We start from the raw sequence: 21,121 nt of genomic DNA, 5'->3' as shown, positions 1-21,121 counted from the left end.
AACTATGATACTCCGATCGCAAAGTAGAAACATGTTGAATGGGAATCTGCAGAATCATTCCTATGATGTAAATTAATTTGTCTATGACCTACAATAGAACAAGTGCAATGCAAAATGGTTATCAATTGAGCAAATAAAATTGTCATGAGACCCTTGACTGGCCTAATGACATGTATAATATCTATATCTATACATTATAACTCATCAAAGCCAATATCATTCATGCTTTCTGCTTGCTTTAATCTCACTGTTTAATATCTTGTACAAACATTCCATCATGATATCTCCTAGATGAGAAAACTTTGACCTAATCAATGCAGAAAGAGATAATTTGGTCCTCTGCATCAACACAAAATAGAGTGCAACAATCGTTTAAATTTAGTATTAAACAAGTGAAGATTGTTTTATATTTAGTGTAAAAAATCAAATATGTTTTTGCTTAAAGTTGCTACATTTGCAGATTACGTAATTAGCCTCAATACAATGTGGCACCAACAACTGCTTTTACATTATCATCTTTGTACATTTAAAATCTCCTGTTCTCCTAAAATGAGGAAGGAAGATGTTAATATTCCCTAAGTATTCAGGCATTCTTATAAAATGTCCTATAGTTTGAAGCCTTTTGAAAAATAATTTTCAGTAAATGAGTTAAAGCTTGCCTGAGGGTCTGAAAGGTTTGGAGGCTCATGGCTATCCCACAGAATAAATTCAAACAAATCCTCAAAAATTTCGCCCCCAGAATGACGATAATAAATCAGACCATGGAACAGATCCCTCTGTAGAAAACTAGTCACAGGATGACCTGTAGAAATAAAATTAGTGAAATGCTAAAGAAACATATTGGTTTCTGCATGAAAAGAATGGATACAAAAAAATGATATAAAGTACAATATATAAATATGTTCAGCAGGTATGTGTTTTATATTACTCCAGACTCTCTGGCCAGATGGAGCTACTTACTAGAAGTATTTGCCAGTAATAATAAATCTCATTTAACTCAAGTGAGCTGCAAACAATGAAGAAAAGCACTCTGGCTTTTTCCCTTCCTGTATTTATTTCCTTTGTTTATTCTAAGGAGCTGTGAAGTAATTCTGACATTGCATCGCATCTCTAAATTATTCTAATGGTATAAGAGGCCACTATTTGAAAAACAAACAGCTGCAACCTAAAGCACCAGGAAAATACACAAGAAGGACAAATGTTACAAGCTGTGCCATTGGCACAGAGGTATGAAAGCATTTGATAAATTCTGATTTACAGGTAGATCAAAATTCCCACGGAGCTTATTGATGTCCTTTTATGGCCTACAGATATGCACACTGGAAACATTGGTTCATCAAATCTAACCTGAATAACAAGACATATTGATTTTTAAAAGTGTATTGGACTTCTAGGTGAACAGATTTTACTGCATTACTGTTTTCTACTCTTCATTTCTTCCTCAAGTAATTCAATAATATGTCAGACAAGATTTTTCCCTTTGAAATCCAATGCCGATTATTTATTATATTTTTCATATCTTGATGTTCCGCTATTCTCTCCATAGTAACATTTCCATTGTTTATCTTACTACTGATGTTACGCTGATGGTCTATAACTCCCTGGACTTCTGTCATCTTCTCAAATGTTGAAATTACATCAGCTATCCACCAGCCCTCTTCACTGCATTTTTTTTCTCTAATAAATTATTAAATTTGTTTAGAAATGCCTCTGCTATCGTTTGCCCTATTTCATTCAAAATACATGGACAGGTTCCATCAAGAGCAAGGGGTTTATGCTATGAGATTGATATGTTTATTCAATACATCATTCTTTTATTACCTATCTCATTTCTTTGCTTGTGATTCAATATCATGTTTACTTGTTCAATCTTCTCGGTATATACCAAAGGGAAATAATGATTTCATATATCAGCAAGCTCTTTCTCATTATCTGTGGTATTATTGTATTTACCTCTTAATGGTCCCATTCACATCACAGCGTTCCTTTTTATTCTTGTGTTTGTAATCTGTCAGATTCAATCTTTGTAGCTGAATATCTCATTTGCATGATAGTCTACAGCTCTTGTCTATCTAGGAATTGGAGGAGGACTATGAGAAGGAAGAAGTAAAAAGAAATCGTAGCAATGGGAACCTTTTTCAAATGCTTTACTTTGTTTCATCCCCATTGCCCTGGGGATCTTCAGATCAATGATGTCATCAACTTTTATGAGGAAGAAAGCATGTGAATTTAATGATTAGCTGGATGTCTGTTGGAAGGAATTACATCTATGATAAGTGGAAACATGGTTTCTAGTCACACCATCAGATGGCCTCATGCATAGAGTCGCAAAGGAGTGCTACAAAAACCAGGATTGATTGCATAGATATTTTTAAAAACCATGTTTCCATGTTGTATAGTTCAGACGGATTTTAATTGAGATAAATATGAGGTGCTGAATTTTGGAAAGGCAAATCAGGGCAGGACTTATACACTTCATGGTAAGGTGATGGAGAATGTTGCTGAACAAAGAGATCTTGGAATGCAAGTTCATAGTTCCTTGAAAGTGGAGTTGCAAGTAAATAGGATAGTGAAGAAGTCACTTAGGGCTTGCCTTTATTGGTCAGATCATTGAGTAGACAAGTTGAGAGGTCATGTTGCGGCTGTACATGGCATTGGTTAAGCCATTTTTTGGAATAATGCATTCAATTCTGGTCTCCCTGCTATAGGAATGATGTTGTGAAACTTGAAAGGGTTCAGAAAAGATTTACAAGCATGTTGCCAGGGTTGGAGGGTTTTTGCTATAGTGGGAGCTGAATAGACTGGGACTATTTTCCCTGGAGCGAAGGCTGAGAGGTGACCTTATAGAGGTTGACAAAATCATAGAACATAGAACATTACAGCGCAGTACAGGCCCTTTGGCCCTCGATATTGCGCCGATCAGTCATACCAATCTGAAGCTCATCTAACCGACACTATTCCATGTACGTCCATATGCTTGTCCAATGACGACTTAAATGTACTTAAAGTTGGCGAATCTACTACTGTTGCAGGCAAAGCATTCCATACCCTTACTACTCTCTGAATAAAGAAACTATCTCTGATATCTGTCCTATATCTATCATGAGGGGTGTGGACAAGGTGAATAGACAAAGTCTTTTCCCCATGGTGGGGGAGTCCAGAATTAGAGGGCATAGGTGTAAAGTTAGAAGGGAAAGATTTAAAAGGGACCCAAGAGGCAACATTTTCATGCAGAGGGTGGTGTATGTATAGAATAAGCTGCCAGAGGGAATGATGGAAGCTGGTTCAATAACAACATTTAAAAGACATCTGGATGGGTACATAAATAGGAAAGGTTTAGAGGGATATGGGCCAAATGCTGGCAAATGGGACTAAATTAATTTAGTCCCATCTGGTTAGCATGGGCAAGTTGGACCAAAGGGTCTGTTTCTATGCTCTCCAGCTCTATCCCTCTGTAATATGTTCAGGGACGTAATGGCACACCTCTGGAGCTGGTGCGACTTGAAGTCAATTCTTCTGACTCAGAGGCAGGGACATTACTATTGTGCCAAAAGAGCTGAAGTACAACATAGATACTTTATAGTCAACCTGTCCAGAAATGTCACGATGCAACTCTGGAACAGATGGGACTTGAACCTGAGCCTAAGTGGCACAGAGATGGGACACTGAAATTGCAGAGTTTGTCAGAAAGAAAAATCGAAAATTAGGGAAATTCAAAAAAATGTACCAGGAAGATAATATCAAGAAGGATGTGGGATAAAAGTTATAAGTTTGAATTGTATTCTTAGGTAAAAGCCTTTTTCAGCACTAAAACATTGGAATCCCAGTGCATTGTATATCAAAGGATTAGCACACAAATGACTAAATTGCAACTATTCTCTGATAATTAATATGCATAATACTGGAACGTGCCAAATGACAATTTTGTCATATAACCTGATACAGTTCTCTTTTGGTAGTACTTGAACTAATATGTGTATTTGCTGGGTACAACCTCCAATGATTTGATAAAATTTTTACTAGGAAACGCTATGGAATTTCTATGATCAAAAGTCAAATATCTGAGAGATTCAAATGCAGTGCTGGAAGACCTGAGATAATGCTGCTGATATAAAAGTAGGGACATCTCACCAGTAGGAGAAAAGAATACAAACTGTTCATTGAGATTCATAGAATGATCTTTCTGATTTCTGATCTGTTCATTAAGAATGTTTTATTAATTGCATCAGCACTTACCCAGTCGATCTGATGAAGTTTTTTTCACAATCTCTCCAGCTTTCGGTGGAACTATAATCTTGTACAATATGTAATCATCACTCGAATCCAAATCAGAAGACAGTAGCATATGGTTTTCTATTAATATAGATGCTCCTTCTGCTAGTTCAAAAGCAAGGTTGTTAATTAAGAAGGGAGGGCTGTCATCTTTGGGCAAAATGTTAATTGGAAACTTGTGTCTAGTAGTGTGTTTGCCATCGAAGATTCGGAATACAATATAATCTTTGGTTGTATCACTATCATCATGGTGATAGTGCACAACTCCTTCCTTAATGTCCTCAATGGTGCACATGAATCCTTTGCCACCTGATCATTGTGAAGTCAGAAAGAGAGAATTGTTATGACATATGAATTTAGCAGAGACAAATCTTATGAATATTTCACATTTCATCCCAGTACATTAATCTTTTTGTAAGCCTATTTCTACAATATTGTTATTTTGTCAATTTATTACTAGCCTCTACAATGTGGGTTTAAAAATGTTCAGTATGATCAATGTCACAGTTTGCAATTAAAAGGACAAGTAACCTTCAATTCAATAGCATGTTCCCCATTACCATTATCCTTCACCAAAATCACCATGTAGTCTTATTCTCAGTTCGAAAAAAAAATTACAATAATGCAAACAACTTTCAAATGTATTTGGATGGTGATAGATCATTGTTAAAATGCTTAGTTTTGTTTTACCTCTTACTGTGAGCCGTCCATGCTGGAGTCCTTCCACTGCTATTAAACGTACATCATTAATATTATCATTGTCTACGATCTGAAAATTTTCCCAAGTAATTGGTCGAGATTGACCTTCCAGTAAGTCCAGACCTTCATGGGTCAAGAATATTTAAATGAGAACATTAAACAGGAGAAGGTCTTACAAACCAGCAAGCTGTAATTAGTAATAGGTATGGTCATGTGCATATAGTAATGATACAGTAATCTGTGGGCAGAAGTAATAACTCAGATAAAATGGGTTTAATTTTACATCTAGGCAAGGACGAGTTTCCAAATCTATTTAAATCTCACCATGAGTTCAATTCCCAACAAGCCGGTTGAAAATTCTAATCCCATTTTAAAATTTGTAAATATAAAGCTGGTAATGATAAAAATGACCATGAAGCTGGTTAAAATCAGGTTAACTTCTCCCCACCATAGTTCACAAATGCAGAAGTCAATTGACTTTCTTTTTTAAAAAAAAATAAAGGAATGACAACAATAGTGTAATTTCAAAACACATACCCATGTTCCAAGAAACCCTTGGTGCATTTGTCTCTGCTGTTCTTATTGAAAAATGAACCATGATAGTAGCACTGACTTCAAAAAAAGTGTCTATTACTTTAAAATCAACCTATGATAGACCAGAAAAGAAATAATATTGATCATGTAGGATTGCTTTCATTTAAAGACTTTAACATTTCTTAACACTGAATTTTATGCTTGCCATGGTGCTGGCGAATGGAATATTTTTTCACTTTTTTTCACCTTGTATCAGAATCAGGCAAACTGAAGTTAAGTTAGCACAGGAACAAAAACAGAAATTGCTGGAAAACCTCAAGTCTGGCAGCATCCATCAAGAGAAATCCAAGTTAATGTTTCAAGTCCAGTGACCCTTCCTCAGAACTACTCAGGAGGAAGGGTCACCACACCTGAACCGTTAACTCTGATTTTTCTTCACAGATGCTCCAGACCTGCTGAGCTTTTCCAGCAATTTCTGTTTTTGTTCCTGATTTACAGCATCTGTGGTTCTTTCAGTTTTTATTAAGTTAGCACAGAGTCGGTGGAAGTAAATAAAAATCCCAATGCAATGTCACAATAGTATGCTACAATTTTCTACCTCTGGAGAATTTTTTTTGAGGAAGCCTTTTAAAATTGAACTAATTGTTTTTGTATAGCTGAATTTTAGATTTGCGACTGGTTAAATTACTTCCACTTAGCAAAATCAGAAGTCAGAAAAATATATCCACTTTATTAATCTGGGATGACATTTGAAGCTCATGAATTATGTTTAGTTTAATCTGAATAGCGCATTCTACAAATTATCTTTCACATATTCAATTTTCAAATTTGGAATTTCCAGTATGTTTAAAGAAAGGACTTTCAGTATATTGGTAACAGATGCAAGTTTGGTTGATTTTTTTCTCCTGTTCAAACAGAAGTACCCGAGAGAGGTTGAGATGAAACAAATTATAACTGATCACATGGCATCAAGAAGCGATTTTCAAATCCTTCAACTTGTAGAAGGGCAGCACGGTGGCTCAGTGACTAGATTAGATTCCCTATAGCGTGGAAATAGGTCCTTCGGCCCAACAAGTCCACACTGACCCTCCGAAGAATAATCCGCCCAGACCCATTTCCCTCTGACTATTGCACCTAGCACTATGGGCAATTTAGCATGGCCAATTCACCCGACCTGCACATCTTTGGACTGTGGGAGGAAAACCAGGGTGCCCGGAGGAAATCCACGCAGACATGGGGAGAACATGAAAACTCCACACAGACAGTCGCCCAAGGCTGGAATTGAACCTGGGACCCTGGTGCTATGAGGCAGCAGTGCCTACTACTGAGCCACTGTGCCACTATGGTTAGCAGTGGTTAGCACTGCTACATCACAGTGCAAGGACCCGGGTTTGCTTTCACTCTCAGGTGACTGTCCATGTGGAGTTTGCATGTTCTCCCCATGGGGGCTTCCTCCAGGTATTCCATTTTCCTCCCACAGTCCAAAGGTGATTAGATGGATTAGCCATGCTAAATTACCCATAGTGTCCAGGGAGGTGCTGGCTAGGTGTATTAGCTATAGGAGATGCAGGGTTACAGGAATAGGGTAGTGGGTAGGATGCTCTTCAGTGGGTGAGTGTGGACTTGATGGGCTGAGCAGCTTGCTTCCACTTTATAGGAATTCTACGATTCACAAAGGAAGGGAAGAATGAGAAAATGTTGATTTTCTGAGTTTTTAGATCCTGGGAATAAATGAATTTGGAGTTTGTGATTTATTTTTAATGTGTTTTTGTGTGCTTTCCAGAGCACTTCAGTGAAGTTATAGCAACAGACCTCAATACTTTGAGCTGTAGTGTGAGTGCAGGACAAAGGAAGACACTATGGGTGGCAAAATCAAGCCCATGGATGAAGTAAAATGGAAATTCTATGCTTAGTGTAGAATATCTGGATACAAATTAACTCAACATACCTCATAATTCCTCCTTTCAGTATGACTAATGTTAGGAGGTTGATATGCTATTTTCATTTCATATAAATCCTGCCAGCTGAAAGATGTGATGGATTTGGTATGGTCATCCAGGTGAGTTAAGTATCCTTCTATAGGAGGGTTGGTGATGTTGAAAATCAGTCTGTCCTTTGGTGTTTCATCATCATTTGCATCAATAGCTGCAACGCTCAGTGGTGTCAGAATGAATTGATCAACCTCCAGGATGTACATTGACATGAAGGCGGCTTTGGGTTGCTGATTTGGAATTGCACCTTTAATGTTAACTTGAATCCAAGCATTTTCTACCTGTCAACAAACACTTTGCTTATTCAGTATTTGGTTCATTTCAAACAAATTACCAATTCCCAACCTCAGATTTATGCTAAAATTCATAAGCATATTATTACAGTCAATCATCTTCAAGAACAAAGAACATTTTCAACAAGATTGCTGTGTCAAGGCTGCATCTTTCCAACATAACACCATATTAAAATCAATTGGATATCACTGGAAAAGTATTCCACAACCATGAGATGTAAACTACATTAATCAAATTTTGAGTCTGAACTGAAAGCTCATTGCAATCTTTTTTTTATTTACTCGTGGGACATGAGCATCCCTGGCTGGGTCAGCATTTTTTGCCCAATCCTAGTTGCCCTTAGAAGGTGGTAATGAGCTGCCTTCTTAAACCACTACAGACCACATGCTGCAGTTTGTCGCAATCCTCCTAAGGAAGGAACCCCAACATTTTGACCCTGCAACTGTGAAGGAACAGTGACAGATTTCCAAGTCAGGGTGGTGAGTGACTTGGAGGTGAACTTGCAGCTGGTGCTTCTAAAAGGAAGTAGTTGTGGATTTAGAAGGTGCTGCCTGAGGATCTTTGGTGCGTTTCTACAGTGCATCCTGTAGATAGTACTGCTGCTACTGATTAGTGGTGGTGGAGGGAGTGGATACTTGTGGATGTAGTGCCAATCAAGAAGGCTGAATTGACTTGGATGGTGTCAAGCTTCTAGAATGCCGCTGGAGCTTTGGTCATCCAGGTAAGTGGAGAGTATTCCATCACACTCATAATTTGTGCCTTGTAGATGGTGGACAGACTTTGGGGAGTCAGGAGGTTTAGATTAGATTCCCTACAGTATGGAAACAGGCTCTTCAGCCCAACCAGTCCACACCGACCCTCTGAACAGTAAACCACCCAGACCTATTTCCCTTTGACTAATGCACCTAACACTATGGGCAATTTAGCACCTGACCTGCACATCTTTGGACTGGGGGAGTAAACCGGAGCACCCAGAGTAAACCGACGCAGACACAGGAAGAAAGTGCAAACTCCACACAGACAGTCGCCCGAGGCTGGAATTGAACCTGGGACCCTGGTGCTGTGAGGCAGCAGTGCTAACCACTGAGCCACCATGTCACCTCTGTAATTTATTCACTGCAGTATTTCTAGCTTCTGAGCTGCTTTTGTAGCTACTATGTTTATATGATGAGTCCATTCGAGTTTCTGGTCAATGATAACCCCCAGGATGTTGACAGTGGGGGATTCAAGGATGGTAACACCATTGAATGTCAAGGTGGTGATGGTTAGATTGTCTCTTATTGGTGATAGTCATAGTCTGGCATTTGAGTGGCATGAATCTTACTTGCCATTTGTCATCCCAAGCCTGGATATTGTCCAGATCTTGTTGCATTTGAACATGGACTGCTTCATTGTCTGAGGAGTCATGAATGATGCTGAACATTGTGCATTCATTGGCAACCATTCCCACTTCAGACCTTATGATGAAGGGAAGGTCATTGATGAAGCAATTGAAAATGGCTGGGCCTAGGACACTTCCCTGAGGAACTACTGCAGAGATATCCTTGAGCTGAGATGACTGGCCTCCAACAACCATGATCATCTTCTTATGGATGATTACTTTATGGAATATCTCTGCTCTACCTGCAAAAATAACCCTGACCTTACAGTCTCTTACTATTTCAATGCACCATCTCACTCTCATGCAGCCATTCCTGTCTTACTTTATCTGCAGTGTTCCAGTGAAGCATAATGCAAGCTCGTGAAACAGCAGGTCATTTTCTGTTTGGGTATTTTACAGGTTTCTGGACTCAACATTGAATTCAACAACTTCAGACATGAACATTGTCCTTATCTTCCATCTTGATTATAACATCCACCACCATCGGCCTCTCATAACAACATCTTGCTTTCATGTATTTCCTCAGTAGTGCTGACATATTTTCTGCTATTAATACTGATCATTAACACCTATTCTCTATCACCTTTATCGCCAGTAGTACTCCCTTTGCCTTATGTTATAGAATCCACACTATTTGTTTCACTTAATACTCCTCCTTTTTGGACAATAGCCCAAACATCGCCATAATTTTCCACTCGAATTCAGTTCTACAGATGAGTCATATTGGACTTGAAATGTGAACTGTTTCTGTCTCCAGACGCTACCAAGTGTGAGGAGTTTCTCAAGTATTTTCAATTTTATTTCCAATTTCCAACAGGAAGGGTTTGGAGGGATATGGGCCGGGTGCTGGCAGGTGGGACTAGATTGGGTTGGGATATCTGGTCGGCATGGACAGTTTGAACTGAAGGGTATGTTTCCATGTTGTACATCTCTATGACTCTATCTGCAATACTTTACTTTTATTGAAAAGTGAATGGCAATGCTGCTTAGTCAAAATGCTATATACTTTGCAATGCAGGGCATCATCCTTAACGGAGAAAGTTATATCCTGTGCACGTTTTTACAATATTGGCATGCAGCTCATTGCTCTCAAAGAAACAAGAAGCCTCCAGCATTGCCAGTCTGGTAGCTGTTGCAGAGACTGATATAAAGAAATGCTCCACTAAGTTAACTTCACTAATTTTTGATTGCTGTGATGCTTTTATTTGCTCCATTGTTACTTAAATTTTCCAGAGCCTCATGACAGATATTTTAGGTGCTTTCTTCTTTCAACAAATCATTGGCATTGAAAATTTTCTCTCAGGGAATCCTTTTTACTGAGTTTATAAGAGGAGGGCATGGACGGATATTATGTGTTCACCTTGCTGGCCACATTAGATTAGATATATTTATTACCATTTCACTTTGGTAGATGATTACTGCATCCAATTCCCGAAAAAAAAAGGATCAGTTCACAGAAATTACATCAAAGTAGTAAAGTTACTGGGAAAAATGCTTCAAAGATATTAATTCAAATCTGACCGTGACAAATAGATTTTTTTTTAAAGCTTGTTTCAGTCACGTCTTAGTTCGCTTCAATGCTGTAAAAAAAACTAATTCATTCCACTATTGCCCTTTAAGGCATTTAATCTGCTGTCTTTGCATGTGACTCTGCAACCATAGCAATGGGATCAACTATTAACTTCCAGTCAGGTCATGTCAAAATATTTCTACAAAGAAAAATGAAATGTCACCTGACATTGGATACAACAAAAGCACACTCAACCCAGTCAAACCTACAAAGTCCTCCACATTTAGCATCTGGAACTTATGTAAATAATTGGGAGAGCAGCCCCATAGATGCGTCAATCAACAATCTGACTTTGGCATATTCAATTAATGGTGCCTTGTGATTCCTGTCTGTTCCCCCTCAGGTAGGTCATAGAAGTCAGTAGTGTCCAATTCAGATCAATTGGCTCTGAGAGTCTTCAACATTATCTCTAGACCCTATGAAGTCTCAGAGACATGAAAGCCTTTCACTGGCTACCACTTATTGCCTCTTTCAGAACTGCACTGGACCAAACACTTGTAAGAAACACTAAGAACAGTGTGGACACAGAACATATACTGGGTGGAGACTTTAATGTCCAAGCCCAAAGTGCTTCAGTAACTCCAGTACCATTCATATCTTCAAAGACACATCTGCCAGACACATAGTGTGCAGATGGTAAATGAACAAGCAAGAGGGAAAATCTTCTTACTCTCAAACTCACTAATCTACCTGACATGAGTGCATTTGTCCATGATAATACTTGACTATTGCAGAGATAGAGTCATATAGTCAAAGAGATGTACAGCATGGAAACAGACACTTCAGTCCAACCCGTCCATGCCGACCAGATATCCCAACCGAATCCAGTCCCACCTGCCAGCACCCAGCCCATATCCCTCCAAACCCTTCCTATTCATATACCCATCCAAATGCCTCTTAAATGTTGCAATTGTACCAGCCTCCACCAGATCCTCTGGCAGCTCATTCCATACCCATACCACCCTCTGTGTGAAAACATTGCCCCTTAGATCTCTTGGATACCTTTCCCCTCTCACCCTAAATCTATGCCCTCTAGTTCTGAACTCCCCGACCTCAGGGAAAATACTTTGCCTATTTACTCTATCCATGCCCCTCATAATTTTGTAAACCTCTATAACAATAAAAGAAAGCATACCAAATGCCTTCTTCACTATCCTATCTACCTGCAACTCCACTTTCAAGGAGCTATGAACCTGCACTCCAAGATCTCTTTGTTCAGCAACACTCCCTCGGATCTTACCATTAAGTGTATAAGTCCTGCTAAGATTTGCTTTCTCAAAATGCAGCACCTCACATTTTTCTGAATTAAACTCCATCTGCAACTTCTCAGCCCATTGGCCCATCTGGTAAAAGTCCTGTTGTAATCTGAGGTAACCCTCTTCGCTGTCCACTACACCTCCAATTTTGTTGTCATCTGCAAACTTACTAACTGTACTTCTTATGCTTACATCCAAATGTAAATGACAAAACGTAGAGGACCCAGTACTGATCCTTGTGGCACTCCAAATGTCTGTCTGTACCTCGGACTAGAGAATCCCCTAACACATTGGTCTCTTGGAACCCAACATATCCCTCGTTGCATTAGAGCCAGTCTTAATACCAGAAACTTAGCTGTCCATGCTACATTCCCCTGAGAATCCATCACCCCCTACATTTTCTAAAACAGCATACCTGTTTGAAATGGGTATAGCCATAAAAGACTCCTGCACTAGCTGCCTACCTCTCTTACCTTTCCTGGAGTTAACCCATCTATGTGACTGTATCTGAGACTTTTCCCCCTTCCTATAACTGCCATCCGTCACATACTGTTGCTGTTGCAAATTCCTCATTGCTTCTAACTGTCTCTCCAACCGATCCATTTGATCTGATTAGATTCACAACTAACAGCATTTATGGCAGATATAATTCGCAGTAACCCTTAAGATCTCTTTAAACTCCCATATCTGACAAGAAGTACATATCACTCTACTAAAGGCCATTTTTGCTCCTTCACAATCCACAGACCCATAAAATAACAAACACTGCCCCAGGTTAAAATTGATAGCCATGGCTTATATTTTAAGTTTAATTAAGAGACATATCTCCAAAAACATATAATCAAGAAAGAACCCACTCTACCCACTACTGCAGACTTTGTGTAGGCTACACTTAAAACAACTCCAATGTTAATCTTTATTTTCTCAGTTTCCTCATGTGGTTCTACAATGGTTAAATCCAAAACATAGATCCATCCATGTCTGTAAAGCCTAATTCTAATAGGATATCTGCAGTTTTCCAATTCAAACTAGGGAATTTGGTGATCATTTTCCTGATCTTCTCTATCTACTGCAAATGTGGCTCAAGCATGTTTTACCTCTTTTGGCAAGACTGGCACTTGAGATCATGTTGAATGTACAGCATCTACGGCATGTTTTACATCTGACTCACCGCCTGCATAGACTATTGATCCGGTCAGATCACAAAAAAATGTCCTCTGTTCAACCAGCACTATTTGTTTCATGACCTTTTGTCTCCTGAGGTGTATTCAATTATGTCTGTCACCTATTATTTTCCTCTCGACATCGGTCATGACAAAGAATATACTGAGACCCTTTGCATGCTTTTTTCCCCCAAAGGTATTATTAATATTTGTCTCCAACACTTTTCACTTTTCCTTTAAATTTCATTGCATACAACTTTCTTCTTCCATCATTTGGTATTTTCTGTACACATCCAGATTTTCCTCTACTGGTGCCAAAATAAGAAAATTAATGTTTTCTGGAGCACAGCTAATGAGGGCTGAATAGTAGAGAAATGACACAAGTATTCCTTGGGGTAATGTCCTGCATTCAACTTTCTTCATCTTGAAGTGAGACAGTTCATGAAGATTGATACTTAAATGCACACTGGTCTCTTTATTTGTGGAGAATCAATGGCTTTGTGATATCATCATTAGTCTGTTAATCCAGAGACCCAGAAAATATTCCAGAACCTGGGTTCAAATCCTGCCATGGTAAATGGTGGAATTTGAATTTGGTAAAAAAGTCTGGAATTAAAAGTCTAATGATGACCACAAATCCATTGTTGATTGTCGAAAAAAATCCATCTGGTTCACTAATATCCTTTAGGGAAAGAATCTGACATCTTTATTTGGTCTGGCCTACATGTGACTCCAGACCCATAGCAATGTGATTAGATTAGATTACAGTGTGGAAACAGGCCCTTCGGCCCAACAAGTCCACATCGACCCGCCGAAGCGAAACCCACCCATACCCCTACATTTACCCCTTACCTAACACTACGGGCAATTTAGTATGGCCAATTCACCTGACCTGCACATCTTTGGATGGTGGGAGGAAACCGGAGCACCCGGAGGAAACCCACGCAGACACGAGGAGAACATGCAAACTCCACACAGTCAGTCGCCTGAGGCGGGAATTGAACCCGGGTCTCGGGCGCTGTGAGGCAGCAGTGCTAACCACAAGATGTGGTTGACTCTCAACTGCCCTTTGGACATTAATACTGGCCGAGCCAACAAGGCCCTCATCCTGTGAATGAATAAAACATTCTTAAACTATGGGGAGTTTCTTGAAGCACAATGGGAAATATAACCAATGCCAAAAGAATAATGGAATAGGTTTGCATTCTTGTGGAAATTTAGCTACACAGACCATGGGGATTAGAGAAAATTGAAGGTTGAGTTGCTATAGGAACCAGCAGAACCATGGCTAAGACCAAGGTTGGGAGGTAGAGGGGAGAGAGATGGGATACATTAAGCTGAGAAGTATAAACTGTTCTGATAACTTTGTATTTTAGAAGAAGCTAAATTGGGTAACCAGGAGAAACTCGTTCTCAGTCATGTTTGATTTAAACCTCAACAAGCTGCTTCATCATTGACCTTTTTCCCATTATATGGTCAGAAATGGGGAAGTTTGCTGAATATTGCACAATGTTCAGCACCATTCACAATTCCTTAGATACTGAAGCATTCCTTGGCAAAATGCAATGAAACATGGAGCTGAGAAGTGGCAAGTAACATTTGTACTATGCAAGTGCCTGGCAATGGTCATCTCCAGCAAGAGAGCATTTAACAATCACCCCTTGACAAATAATGGCAGAACCATAAACAGCAAAACAAATGGCAGAACCATGACTGAAGTCCCTACAATCAACATCCTGGGAGTTCCCATTGAACAGAAACTCAATTGGACTCTCCATATAAATATTCTGGATTCAAGAACAGGTCAGAGGGTAGGAATCTTCAAGTTAGCAACTCTCCTCCTGAATCCTCAAGTCTGTCCACCATGTACACAGCACAAGTTTGGAGTGTGATGGAATACTGCCTACTTATCTGAATGAGAGCAGCTCTATCAACAGTCAGGAGTCTTGACAACATGCAGGACAAAGCAGTGCTTAATGGCATCATTTCCACTAAAATTCACTCCCTCCATCTCTGATGCTCAATAGCAATGACATGTACCATCTAAATATTACAAACATTTACCAAGGCTCCTTAGACAGCACCTATCAAACCCACAACAACTACCATATAGAAGGCAGAGGGTTGCAAAAATGGAAACATCACCACTTGCAAGTTTATCTCCAAACTGTTCAACATGTTGACTTGGAAATAAATTACAATTGCTTCACTGTCACTGGGTCAAAAATTGGAACTCCCTCATAACAACATTGTGGATGTATCTACATCAAATGGAGTGTAGCAGTTAAGGAGGGCAGCTCACTACTACCACATTCTCAAGGGCAATTAAAGATGGACAAGAAATACTGGCATAACCACTGAAGGAGAAGAAAGTGAGGACTGCAGATGCTGGAGATCAGAGCTGAAAATGTGTTGCTGGAAAAGCGCAGCAGGTCAGGCAGCATCCGAGGAGCAGGAGAATCGATGTTTCGGGCATGATTCCTTCTTCAGGAAGCCCACTGAAGCCTACGTTCCCAAAATGAATAATAAAAAAGTTAAAAGCAAGGATATAGTTTTCTCTGATTGCCTTTATTATTCAAGAAATATATTAATCTAAAATGTTACCACAGAAGATTACATTTAAATTTACAATGACATTGTAGATTGTATTTTGTAGAACAAACAACTTAGATCTTACGTTCCAATACTGTGTGTATTCTTGTCCTCCTAAATATAACAGCTTATAAAGCCACCTCATAAAGTGTTCATTAACATTTAAACATTTATTCAATCAATTTAAAATGTTTTGATAAGATGGTTACCTGAAGGAGGTATCTGGTCCTTTTATCTCTGACTTCAACTCTAATTGGAATATAGTCAGTATCAGGAGAGGGTGGACTGAGGTGTTGATATTTCAGCTCCATTGCTAGGAACTCTTCACAATTAGCCTTTAAGAATCGCACTTCCTTAACACCAGTTAGGCAAGCCTTGTTGTTGGGACATGTAATTTTAGCCTGTCTTACTGAAGAATTGAAATTGTGAATAACACTTTGTGTACATACACGTTTTTTCATTACTGAATTGTTGCGTTTATTGATGTGGCTAGAAGTAACCACTTCAACATATTATTACTTAAATTCACATATCGTTTCTGTTAGATGTTTCCTCTTTATCTTCTTTATTTAATTACCATCTCTAAGTTATTAAATCAGAACAAATAAATCTTTTACACTGTGTAATGTTCTTCAATTTAAAATAAAACAAAGTGAGAAATTACCTTTTCTAACGTTCTGCTTCAGCGCATCATCTCGTACTTGTCCTTGGTCATGATACCTCGGATCATCAACAATAAGCTGACCATGGGCTGGAACAAAGGCCTCTGTTGATAACATTTTTACCGTACAAGTTATGTTTGCGTTGTATTTGAAAGACACAACATTTTTGTCAATAGGATTTGATATCCCGTAAAACTCTTGAACCTGAAGGCCAACCAATCCAAACTTGATTATACTGGATTTTGGTTCTGTAATTTGTATGTTCAATAGAAATGTTTCCATAAACGTCTGAGTTTCTGTGAATCTGGAAAGAAAAGAGAAAAATGACACATTCTGCATTCCTGCACATTTTCAGCCAGCTTTTTAATTGTTGTTTAGCAGAGACCCATGCATGTTGTAATTAGCTAGCAGCAATAAATTTTAGTTCTTTAATATTCAAACAAAGTCTTGAACAATAACTGTATTGAAGGTGTATTGTTATGCCATAGGAATAAGCCAAAGGAAGTATCCTGAGTCTGAACCTAGTTTCCAACAACAGTATGTTTTGTTAAATGTGGCATTAAAATCATGTCCTTTCATTTGCTTATGTTTTAGATTTTTTTACTGATACTATTTTAAAAGTTCTGAATTATTGCTTAACATATGTTGTTGATTAACCTCAAGGCACTACAAATATGCCATGAATAAACGTTGTGACTGGTGTGGTATTGACTCAAGCAGAGGAGCGTGAACTTGGCTTTGTTGGCTGGTATCTGTTAAGTGAGGACAGTTCGATCAGTCATATAGTCACCAAATCTGGACACAGTATTCCCAGACTAAGGTTTCCAATCATATTCATTAACCTGTCTACTAAAGGATGCCCATCAGCTTTTGGCAAAGTAGGAATTACCAACAATAATTTCCAATGTTCTATAGCTTTACACATGCGATCTTCAGGGTAACTGATAAAGAATAGTAATTGGAGAGGAAGGCTATTCTAAAAAATTGGAACACACAATAAGCCAACTTTTTGAAGGGGAGAAGAGAAAAATTTGGAAGGAAAAAGGTAAATTATTATGTGTGCTAATGAATGCCATTGAAAACAAAATTCTATTGTCCTACTTATTAAATATTTTATTATTGGAAGGAAACTCATTTTATTGGGACTTTCTGCATTATTAGAGGCAGCTGAGTTCACACATGCCATCAAAGAAAATTATGGAGATCATTCGAAAAGGAGGTTTTTTTTTAATCTGGCCATCATGAGGGACATGGATAGGGTGAATTTACCAAGGTCTTTTTCCTAGGGGGGGATAGTCCAAAACTAGAGGACACAGGTTTAAGGTGAGAGGGTAAAACATTAAAAAGGAGTTGAGGGACAATTTTTTCACGCAGAGGGTGCTATGTGTATGGAACGATCTACCAGAAGAGGTGGTGGAGGCTGGTACAATTACAACATTTAAAAGGCATCTGGATGGGAACATGAATAGGGAGGGTTTAGAGAGATATGGGCCAAATGCTGGTAAATGTGACAAGGTTAAATTAAGATGTCTGGTCAACTCAGATGAGTTGGGCCAAAGGGTCTGTTTCTGTGCTATGACTATATGACTCTATAAGGACATTGCAGTGGTCATTTCTACCAAAACTGCTATGGATGTGAGCAGATACACTGCTGACAATCAGGTCACATAGATCATTGACAATGAGGTCAGATAGAATTTATTTCACAGGTTGCTTCCCTGAGGAGCTGCTTCAGACTCAATCTAGATCATGACATTTAGGACTCGCTCAGGTCAGTTGTTAATGGTGCTACTGAGCCACTATTGATGGCCGATATTGAAGTACCAATCCAGAGTACATTCTGACACCATGCCACTCCAATAGTTTCTTTCAAATGCTGTACAACATGAAGGAAGCACTGACCCATCAGCAGGGCATGGTGTCAGAATATGGTTTCCTTGCATATGTTTGACTTGATGCCGTGAGATTTCATGGAGTTTGGAGTGGATATTGAGGTCTTCTAGGGAAACCCCCATTGAATATCAATGTGCTGACACCTTTGGTGGATCCATTCTGCTAGTAGGGCTAGATATATCAAGATGATGATGTTTATGACAGATCATTTTTATGACTCTGTGAGTATGACTACATCAGGTTGTAGATTAACTAATCTGTGAGACAGCTCTTCCAATTTTGGTACTGTCCCCAGACAATGTTTTGCAGAATCGACAGGTCTGTGTTCACCATTGTCATTTCTATTTGCATTCATTTGTTCAGACTTCGTAGCAGTTTGATACAACTGAGAGGTTTGCTAGGCTAAATCAGAAGACAGTAAAGAGTGAACTATATTGTTATGGGTCTGGGGTCACATGTAAGCCACACCAGGTAAAGATGGCAGATATTGTTCTGTAAAGGATATTAGTGAACAAGTTTTTAAAGACAATTGACAGTGGTTACAATGTCACCATTCAACGAGCTTTGAATTCTATATTTAATGCATTCAAATTTCACTATTTGCTGTGTTGGGACTCAACCCATGTCTCCAGTCCATTCGCTTGGGCTCTGCATTACTGGTCCAATGACATTACCACTGCTGCACTGTCTCCCCTCAACTATATCTTCACTACATCTCAAATTGCATCTTCATTGCCACAGATACAACAAAATGCAACAAATGTTGGGAAATTCCAAGGTAAGGTATAAGAGACTCAATTGTTAAAATATAGTAGACTGGAATGTTTTGGAACATCATGCTATATTAAGAGAGTTTCTACAATGTTCTGGCTTTAAAGGTCCTATATGAGTTGAGGTTAAACAGTCCAATCAAGTCCCTAATACACATTTGTCACCAACAAAAAATGTTCTTAATTTTAGATTTATTTGAACATCCCATTCAAAGACATTGCTGGGAGGAATAGACAAATGTTACTGTAAACAGCTGAAATAAGGTTGAAGCTGAAATACATTGTTGGAGAAGTAATACTAAGGACATGTGTTCCAGAAATAGCTCTGCTTCTAACTAAGCTGTTCCAGTGCACTGACAACCTATACCAGCTTGAGAAGATGAAAATTGTCCAAGCATCTCCTGACAGAAGTAAGCAGGAGAAATCCAATCCAGCCAATTATTGTCCCATCAATCTGCTCTTGATCATCAGCAAAGTGATGGAATGCAGTGTTCTTAAGCAGCACTTACACAGCAATAACTTGTTCACCATTGTTTAGCTTCAGTTCCACCTGGATAGTTCATCTCCGACCTCATTAAAACCCTTATCAAAATAGTGGAACATGAGAGGTGAAGGAAGAATCATTGTCCTTGATATGAAGGCAACATTTGACTATGTATTGCATCAAATAGTTCTTTGAGGCATATAGCTGATGCCATACTTGGCAGAAAAAAAAGATGGTTGTGTTTGTTGGAGGTCAGTCATCTCAGCTCCCAGGATGTCACTGCAGGAATTCCTCAGGGTAGCTATTTTCTAATCAACTTGTTTGGAAATGTTATTACACGCCTCTTGTGCAAGTGAAACTTGATCCTGGGCCTCCTGGCTCAGATGTCAGAACACTACCACCACACCACAAGCACCCTTGTTCCTCAGGATAGTACCCTAGCTGCCACCATTTTCAGCTGCTTCATTAATAACTTTCCCTCCAGCATAAAGTCATAGATGGTGAGGTTTGGTGATGATTTAAAACCATTCATGACTTCATAGAGACTGAAGCAGCATTTGCCCGCATTCAACCAGAACTGTATGACATTTACTGGGCCAGCAAGAGGCACAAAATATTCATGAGGAGAAAGTGAGGTCTGCAGATGCTGGAGATCAGAGCTGGAAATGTGTTGCTGGAAAAGCGCAGCAGGTCAGGCAGCATCCAGGGAACAGGAGAATCGACGTTTCGGGCATAAGCCCTTCTTCGGGCATAAGCCCTTCCTGAAGAAGGGCTTATGCCCGAAGAAGGGCTTATGCCCGAAACGTCGATTCTCCTGTTCCCTGGATGCTGCCTGACCTGCTGCGCTTTTCCAGCAACACATTTCCAGCACAAAATATTCATGCCAAACAAGCTCTGTTAATGATTATCTCCAACAAGAGGGAACCATAGGGGAAGTGATGACATAGCAGTAAGGTCACTGGTTGAGTATCCAGAGCCACAAGAAAATGGTCTCGGGACACGGATTTGAATCCCATCATAGCAAAGGATGAAATTTTAATTCAGCAGTAAATTCAAAGCTAGTCTAATGGCAACTGCATAACCATGGCCGATTGTAACAATCCATCTGGTTCACTAGAGAAGGGAATCTGCTTTCCTAACCTGGTCTTGTCTACCTATCATTCGAGATCCACATCAAAGTGTTCCACATTTAAATGCCTCAGAACAAGTCACTCAGATCCAGGAAAATAAATGTTGGCCCAGTGAGTGCTCCCACGAGGAAGTTGAACAGTTCATCCACTTTACCAACACCTCCGCTACATCGCTGACTGTATCGGCGCCGCCTCGTGCTCCCATGAGGAAGTTGAACTTTACCAACACCTTCCACCCCGACCTCAAATTCACCTGGACCGTCTCAGACTCCTCCCTCCCCTTCCTAGACCTTTCCATTTCTATCTCGGGCGACCGAATCAACACGGACATTTACTATAAACCGACCGACTCCCACAGCTACCAAGACTACACCTCCTCCCACCCTGCCCCCTGTAAAAACGCCATCCCATATTCCCAATTCCTTCGACT

The 21,121-nt window shown here is 39.3% G+C and overlaps 1 protein-coding gene across 4 annotated transcripts in view; it reads right to left on the bottom strand.

Annotated features, from left to right (window-relative positions):
- The window catches only part of frem1b (Fras1 related extracellular matrix 1b), a 188,441-nt gene that overhangs the window by 123,757 nt on the left and 43,563 nt on the right, over positions 1-21,121 (bottom strand). For all 4 annotated transcript variants that reach the window (XR_006312980.1, XM_043699276.1, XM_043699278.1 and 1 more), the window contains exons 4-10: positions 16,417-16,718; positions 15,962-16,161; positions 7,454-7,777; positions 5,509-5,617; positions 4,963-5,094; positions 4,237-4,581; positions 660-802 (exon numbers count right to left, since the gene is read on the bottom strand). Coding sequence is in view for 3 of the 4 variants with exons in the window: in XM_043699276.1 (XP_043555211.1) it covers positions 660-802; positions 4,237-4,581; positions 4,963-5,094; positions 5,509-5,617; positions 7,454-7,777; positions 15,962-16,161; positions 16,417-16,718 (1,555 nt within the window). In the remaining variant the exon portion in view is untranslated. The remainder of the gene's footprint in view (positions 1-659; positions 803-4,236; positions 4,582-4,962; positions 5,095-5,508; positions 5,618-7,453; positions 7,778-15,961; positions 16,162-16,416; positions 16,719-21,121) is intronic.

Source organism: Chiloscyllium plagiosum, chromosome 11 (assembly GCF_004010195.1).
Source record: "Chiloscyllium plagiosum isolate BGI_BamShark_2017 chromosome 11, ASM401019v2, whole genome shotgun sequence".
NCBI lineage: Eukaryota > Metazoa > Chordata > Chondrichthyes > Orectolobiformes > Hemiscylliidae > Chiloscyllium > Chiloscyllium plagiosum.
This window is presented reverse-complemented; position numbering and strand designations above follow the sequence as displayed.